The sequence below is a fragment of the Zingiber officinale genome, chromosome 10B (assembly GCF_018446385.1).
Source record: "Zingiber officinale cultivar Zhangliang chromosome 10B, Zo_v1.1, whole genome shotgun sequence".
NCBI classification, from domain to species: Eukaryota; Viridiplantae; Streptophyta; class Magnoliopsida; order Zingiberales; family Zingiberaceae; genus Zingiber; species Zingiber officinale.
The window spans coordinates 22,863,096-22,871,141 of NC_056005.1; the positions used below are offsets into that span (position 1 = coordinate 22,863,096).

The 8,046-nt window shown below is 36.9% G+C and overlaps 1 protein-coding gene across 1 annotated transcript; it reads left to right on the forward strand.

The window, feature by feature from the left end:
* The first annotated feature begins 5,220 nt into the window (after nt 1–5,220).
* Nucleotides 5,221–7,261, forward strand: LOC122030613 (homeobox-leucine zipper protein HOX11-like). Its single transcript, XM_042589827.1, has 4 exons — nt 5,221–6,013; nt 6,161–6,456; nt 6,551–6,630; nt 6,706–7,261. The coding sequence occupies exons 1-4, from the start codon at nt 5,686–5,688 to the stop codon at nt 7,061–7,063; spliced, it is 1,062 nt and encodes a 353-aa protein (XP_042445761.1). The 5' UTR covers nt 5,221–5,685; the 3' UTR covers nt 7,064–7,261.
* Nucleotides 7,262–8,046: the final 785 nt, after the last annotated feature.

Consider the following 8,046-nt stretch of genomic DNA (forward strand, 5'->3'; position numbering starts at 1 on the left):
TGATACTAATTGGGCAAAAATAAAAAGGCCCTGTTTAAAATAGGGTATTAAAATATTCAGTATTAAACACAGAGGTATTTTTAATAGAAAATGAAATGTTTTTAAAATACTCTTACATAAAATGTACTTTTAATAATAAAAAAAAACTAAAAGTTATTTTAGTTTTTTCTTAGTATAATAACATTACATGTCTTCGTATTTTTTTTTAGGGTAAACTATTCTAAACATCGTACCTACAAATTTAGCTTTGTAATTCAATTTTTAAGTTAGAAAAAATTTATTGTCACTTTTATATGCAAATTTTATTTATTTCAACTTTTTTTTACCTAATTGTCCTTAGTTTTTTTTTTAAGATATAAAATGTTTAAAATGAGATATAATTTCTCTAAATCCAACTAATTTAAATTAAAATCTAGTATATTTTCTATTATCTTGAGCATGACTCTTTCTCTGTCTAACTAATTCATTGATATACTCGATTCTAATTAAATGATGTTGAATTAGATATAAATAATGATATAATTCCTTATAAATTCAGTATCATTTAACTAAAATCTAGTATATTAATCCATTTGTCAAGTAAAAAAGTATTATGTTCAATTTGATAAAAAATATATAAAATTTTAGTTTAAATGTATTATATTTAAGAAAAATTATATTTTTTTTAGACTCTTTTAATAAAAAATAAGAACAATTAGGTAAATAGGTATGTATTAGGGGTTGAAAGGAAGTTAAAGAAAAAAAATTACATGCAGAGAATAGAATAAATTTTTTCTGATAAAAAAATAGAACATAAAGTTTAATTTACTATTAAAAATTTTAGATAATTTACTGTCATTTTAGAGAGAAAACATAACAAAAACAAAATTTAGAAAAGTACTACAGCACCGCCTGGAATTGCCATTAATGAGCTCTTTATTGTTTACTCCGAAAACAAAAACAAAGATTCGACTGGATTTCCATAGACAACATTGGCAATCCCTTGGCGATTAATAACAAGGATAAAAGTTGGCGAGCCCTTCGCCATCCCATCCATCGGCCGTAGACTGCGATTTGTTAGCTGCAGCAGCAGCAGCACGGCGCTGGGCACTAGGAGAGCAGCAGTAGCCATGGCTAACAGCATTTGTAGCATCTCAACAAAAGATTTCACTGGTAAAAGCCCTTGAAACCAGCGCCGGCGGCACTTTCCGAACAACACTGATCATCCATCAAAGTAAAACAGCATTAAGACCGATCTTAGAAGTTTTTTCATTAATCATCGGGTAAATTATACTAGTATTTTGTTGTTTAATAGAAAATATAATTTTTAAATATAAAATATATTAGTATTTTGTTGTTTAAAATAGTTTTGTGTAAAAATAATTTATGATTGATTTTTTTAAAGTTATTTAAAAGATTATAATGATTGAAAATTTTATATGCGCAAGCTGTTGTTTTATATTGATTAAAAGTGACGAAATGAGTACCAGTGCTCTTTTTTAATCGAAAGTGATTTTTTAGATAAAAGAGAAAGTATCGATGTTATATTTCGGACACATTTGACAGGGAATGAGAGTAAAATAGTATTGATGAGTAAAATATTTAGGAAAATAAATAAAACGATCAGTTTGAGTTTGAATGGTAATAGGGATGAATTTTTTATAGATTGATTTTTAAATGTGCTTAAATTAAATTGTATTTTAAATTTACTTAATATGTGAATCAGGACAAGGGCATTTACCTTAAAGATTAATCGGGTAAAACTTAAACATCTAGGTTATTAAAAAAAATATTGGTGGAATAAAATGAAATCCAATGGAATGAAATCATTTTTAAAAAGGAAAAAAAAAAATCTGGCTAGTAAAATGGTTTATTTATGTTTAAACTGACATGGTTGATGTAACTATTTAGAAATTATTAATTTGTCTTGACTATCTGACACGTACAGTTTATTCATAACCTTCACACGCTTGACTTTATTAGTCCATTCAGCTTGTGTAGTCCATTCAATTCAATTCACATTTATTAGATCGAGCACGCTTGACTTCATTAGACCATTCATTTCACATTTATTAGATCAAACCAACTTGACCGCCTCATCATATTTGCTTAATTCAATCGTTAGCTTGCTTGCCGTTGATCAATCAACATGGCTAGCCAAATATAATTAACATGTCCCTATTTACTTATCCTACGATGGATAAAATAGGACCCTAAAGTTGGGTTTAATATCAAGAAATTCAGTTGATATAATGGTAAGTTAAGAAAAGATTAAGGCAAACTAGTAATATATTATCTGATCGAATGCCGAATCTTCAATATTAACTGGATTGAATTTAGAGTCGGACAAATTTATGGGACTTAGCTTTCTACTTTTCACGAATATAACTCTCAGTTCATAGACAATCGGCCCCAGAGCTGATCAAACTTATGAGGTTCAACTCCCCACTTCTCCAATATAAGATTCTCAATATAAATCCGACCGGATTTAGAACCGATTAGTTCCCAAGGACTCAACTTCCTACTTTTGAAGCACGACTGCTAGTATATTTCCGATCCGCCCTCTTGATCCGCCCAAGAGCCGGTCAGGTCTTAGGGATAGCTCCCGACCTTTTCGGAGTACGACTCCTGGTATGTTTTTAGTCGGCCCAAGTACTAGCCCGACGTCTTATAGGAGACAATATTGTCATAAATCATAATAACATGTTAAAAAGTAACAACTACTCATTAAAGAATATTCCACTACTCTGACGTATGCAACCTTTACTACCCAACATATTCTAATACTAGACATCTTTTGCCGTCTCATTATCATAGAAGTTATGAGAGGCGGTATAAAGAGGGGATCCTCTCCGTTGATCAGGTATGTTTAACACATTCAAAAAAATGTCCTCATACTTTGCATTACACACAAGCTTCTATTGTTCATCATCTACTCCACTTTTCGCTCGACCATTATACTGATTTGAACGTCGGAAGGTCTACACTAAATACCTCCTCTCTAGTTCTTACTCTAACGTTCCCTTTACTCTTTATTTTGTGTATAGAGAGGAAGAATGAGCCTTTTTTTCTAGTTTAATATTTTCTCCTAGTTGAAGTCAAATTCTCTGATCCAGAAATTTTTGAATCAGAAAAGACTTTATTCATTCATTGATTGGGTAGACTGAACCCCACCTGTTAAATAGATAGGATCCAATTCCTCCAACCAATAAATAAATAAGGGATCAAGATTGATCCAGAGATCTTGAAACAGAGAATCCCTGCCTCTCCTAGTTAACAATAGATCATCTATCTATCCTTTACAGGATGAATATAGTTGCTCATTGAAAATTATTTTACTATTATACCCTTCTCCAGGATTAATGATCCAACTCGAGTTTAATTGTGTTCGAACATAACCTACCATACATCTATTTTTTAATATAAAAATCTTAAAACAAAGCACGCCGTAGATTCTTATGCGGCTTCAATCATGATCATGATGCCGATGCGGCGACTCACCTACCTCAAGTCTTTTTCGTTCCCACTGCTTTTCCCCTTCTTCCCATTTGTCCCCTGCTCTCACAATCCTACGTGGAAATATGCCCACGGAAGGGGAAAAAACACACACACAAACGGGCAGAATTAGGAATGTGAATTCTGAATAATTCGATTATTTTTTTTAAAAAAATTATCTTAATAATTGATTAATAAATAGGAGAAAATATTTAAATATATCTTCAATTTTACATGCAGTTCTCAGTTTTTTAAAAAAAAATTATTTTCACTCTATGCATATAAAATTTCATTTATTTTAATTTTTTCATACAAATATAGTTATTTAATTATCGTTTATATTTTTTTAGATATAAAAAATCTAAAAATAAATATAATTCTCCTTAAATTCAATATTTTAAACTAAAATTGAGTATATTTTCTATCATATTGAATATTTTTTTTCCTACTTAACATAAGTCATCTTATAAATTCAGCATCATTTAAAGAAAATCTAATATATTTTTTATCCAATTCAGCACTATTTAAAGAGAATTTATTATATTTTTCATCCAATTTAGGTGGAAAAAGAGTCGTGCTTAATTTGATAGAAAATATAATAGATTATAGTAAAATGTGCTGAATTTAAGAAGAATTGTATTTATTTTTAGACTTTTTATACCTAAAAATATGAGAGGTAATTAAATAAATTGGTATCCATTATGTTTGGGTAGGGTGTGAAAAATTAAGTAGGTTTTTTTCACTTAATATAATTTCTACTAAATTCAACACCATGAAAATTTAATATATTTTCTTGAGCACTATTTAAAAAAAAATCTAATATAATTTTCATCCAATTGAGATGACAAAAGAGTCCGACTCAATTTGATACAAAATATACTAAATTCTAATTTAATGGGTTGAATTTAAGAAAAATTATACTTATTTTTAGATTTTTTATACTTAAAAAATATGAGAAGTAATTAGATAAATTGACATTCATTATATTTAATTAGAGAGTGGAAATAAAATTTTTTAGCACTGGGAATGCATATAAAACTTTATTTGTGATTGAAGATTACATGTAAATTTTTCCATAATTCATCATTATCCTTTTCTCTCTCTCTATATATATATAATTTAATTTAATTTAATCCTAAAAAATCAATAAATTATCAATTCAGATGAATCATCCGAAAATACTCCAATCTGAATTCGATGCGATTCTGAATTCAAACCTAAAAATCTTCAATTTAAATATAATATTTTTCTAACCAATTCGAATTGAATTATCGGATTGGATTTATTTTTGGCTTTCGTAGGTAGGATGGATAAGCGGGCATCGGACGGGCGGAGTTCGGAATAAGTGCGGCACACGGCTCGTCAGGTGCGCCATCAATAGGTGGCGCCCATTTAAGTCTCTGTGGCCTGCCGCGTGACCTCGTCACGCCATTGGCGCACCATTATGCTGCGTTATAGCTCGGCGAGGGTGCCATGAACGCCCCGCTGCCTGCCTCCGCTCGCGCTGGGCTTGTGAATCCGCCCCCGGTCAATTCAATTAGTTATTTAATGAGGTTTCATGGACGCATTCATCATGCGTGCATGCATGCAACCGAATTATCAGAGGTCGATGATGGGCCGGAGGAGGCAACCATAATTTACTGCACAAGGCAGTGCTGGCAAAAGAGCTCGCAAGCCTAAAGCTCGCCTCATCGCCTCGCCTTCCACCACGTGATTGCATTCATTAATTTGCCCATTGGGGGAAAAAAACAACGAAGAAAAACTATCGGGACATGCAGAGACGATATGATGAGGGTGCGCCCATGGGAAATACAGCGGCAATCATGGTTTATCATTGTGTAGCGTATGATAAGAAGGAATGATGATTAACGTAATTATTATGGTCTTCTGTGTTTTGTTTTTTTTAATTAGCGTTGAAATGAAATTGTGGAAACATGGTTTGATGGCTAAATTTGATGGTGTTTTGGCTTTGGGGTTGGGGTGGGTCACGTGTGTCAGTCTTTGTCAACCAATGCCTTGTCGGTCAAAACTATGGCTGCTCTGCTCTGCTCCTCTTCTCTTCTCTGCGCTGCAGCGCCTGACGCTCTATAAAACCACCTAACCAAAAGCCTTCCCCCATTCCTCATCACCTCGCTGCTTGCTTCGTTTTGCTCCTCGGGCTTCTATTTCTTGTTTGTCTCTCTAGGGCTAGCTGTGCGTTTGTTGGCATTGATGGAACTGGGGCTGAGGCTGGGGGAGGCGCCGGCGGGTAGGCCCTTCTGGGCGGCGGAGCCGGCGAAGAGAGGGAGAGGGAGTCTGGGGCTCGTGCTCGGGATGGGATTGGGGGTTGGTCGCTGCTCGGACGAGGAGGTGCAGGAAAATGAGGACGCGATGGAGGAGAAGGAGATGGAAGGGGAAGTGGAAGTGGAAGATGAGGAGGAAGAGGAGGAGGAGAGCCGTTTCGCCGAGCCGGCACTGCAGCTTAACCTCCTTCCCCTCTTGCCTCTTTCCGGCCAGCCTTCGTCCTCCCAGCTGCGGTTCCCATGGGCGTCCGAGACCGGTAAGGGACCTGGCAAAATCTTGAACATTTTTAGAAAACGATTTGGGGATGGAAATGAAGGAGGATTTTGCGATCCAAAAGATTCCTATCAATCCGGTGTTTTGCTGCAAGGAATGGTGATGGATTTTGGGTCGATTTCTTTTGCAGGGACTGTGGAAGCGTCGATGAGAGGGTTCGACGTGAACCGGGCGCCGTCCGTCGAGGAAGCGGACGGAGGGGCGGCGGCGTCATCGTCGCCCAACAGCACCGTCTCCTCCTTCCAGATGGAGTTCTCCGCGGCGAGATGCGGAGGCGGCGGCGGCGGAGAGCCGCCGGCGGAGAGGGCTTCTTCGAGAGTGAGCGACGAGGAGGAGAACGGGCTGGGGAGGAAGAAGCTCCGACTTTCCAAGGAGCAGTCTGCCTTTCTCGAGGAGAGCTTCAAGGAGCACAACACCCTCAACCCTGTAAGAATCCAGATACAAACAGAAATCCGCCATTACCATTTTTTTTTTTTTGAGGTTTTTCGCAGCAAACGCTTAACTCTTTCCGCTGTTTCAGAAGCAGAAGCTTGCTCTGGCGAAGCAGCTCAACCTGCGGCCTCGCCAAGTAGAGGTCTGGTTTCAGAACAGAAGAGCCAGGTATTCTTTCTTCTTAAAACCCTAATTTCCCCTCTGCGATTTCTTCCATCCGGATTAAACTGCCACCGATGGCAGGACGAAGCTGAAGCAGACGGAAGTGGACTGCGAGTACCTGAAGCGCTGCTGCCAGACGCTGACGGAAGAGAACCGGCGGCTCCAGAAGGAGGTGGCAGAGCTGAGGGCTCTCAAGACCTCTCACCCTTTCTACATGCATCTCCCCGCCACCACCCTCTCCATGTGCCCCTCCTGCGAACGCGTCGCGTCCACCACCACCGCCGCTGCCAAATCCGCCTCCGCCACGACCAACGCCAACTCCTCCGACCGGCCACAGAACTCCTTCGCCGCCCTCTTCTCTAAGCCCCGACCCTTCCCGCTGGGCGCCGCTGCCCAGACTTCTTCCGGAGCCCCTCGCCAGCCCTCGCCGGTCTCCTAAGAAGTACTCAAGAATTCCGGCCGCCATCCCCGAGTGGCGACCTTGTAAATAGCACCATTTTGGAGGGCGTTTCCGCCACTTGGCTCTTTTTTCTTCTGCTCCTGTTGGCGTATTTTTTTTGAGCTTGGAGGGATTTTCATGGCGTTTCTCAATTGGATTTTTAAAGGAAAAAATGGCTCTCTTTTAAATCTTAACCAATGCTTCTGCTGCTTTTGTTCCATACTTCCATTCCGCTTCAGATTGCAGAAACGCATAGTAATAAACAAATGCATCAAAATCAATTAACGATAAATCTTTGAGAAAAAGACGAGGAAACTCTGGCCATTCATCAATAACTGGTGGTGGTACGATAATGAAGTTGATTGGGAACATTTTGCCCCGTGGGATGTGGCCAAAAACTATGGCTGTTGGGATATATATGCCCATAAATCATTTCTCACCCTCGCTATAATCAATATGAGTGGGTTAACAGTGTTTATTTCCTTGAATGTTGTTAATGAACATATTTTATATAAAAAATGGGGAATTTCTATTGGTCTCAATGATCATATTTTATTTAAAAAAAAAAAATCCAAAACATGATAAATTTACAATGGTCAATGATCAGATTTTATAAAAAAAAATCCAGAACATGATAAATTTACAATGGTACGATAATGAAGTTGATTGGGCATTTTGCCCCGTGGGATGTGGCCAAAACCTATGGCTGTTGGGATATATATGCCCATAAATCATTTCTCACCCTCGCTATAATCAATATGAGTGGGTTAACAGTGTTTATTTCCTTGAATGTAGTTAATGAACATATTTTATAAAAAAAAAATTAAAAAAATGAGGAATTTCTATTCGTCTCAATGATCATATTTTATTTTTTTTAAAAAAAAAATCCAAAACATGATAAATTTCCAATGGTCAATGATCAGATTTTATATAAAACAAAAGGGTTCAGAACATGATAAATTTCCAATGGTCAATGATCAGAT

Coding starts and splice junctions, on each gene's coding strand:
- LOC122030613 (XM_042589827.1), top strand. CDS start 5,686: ATGGAACTGGGGCTGAGGCTGGGGGAGGCGCCGGCGGGTAGGCCCTTC. Junction 6,014..6,160: donor CCCATGGGCGTCCGAGACCG/GTAAGGGACCTG, acceptor TTTCTTTTGCAG/GGACTGTGGAAGCGTCGATG. Junction 6,457..6,550: donor AGCACAACACCCTCAACCCT/GTAAGAATCCAG, acceptor CCGCTGTTTCAG/AAGCAGAAGCTTGCTCTGGC.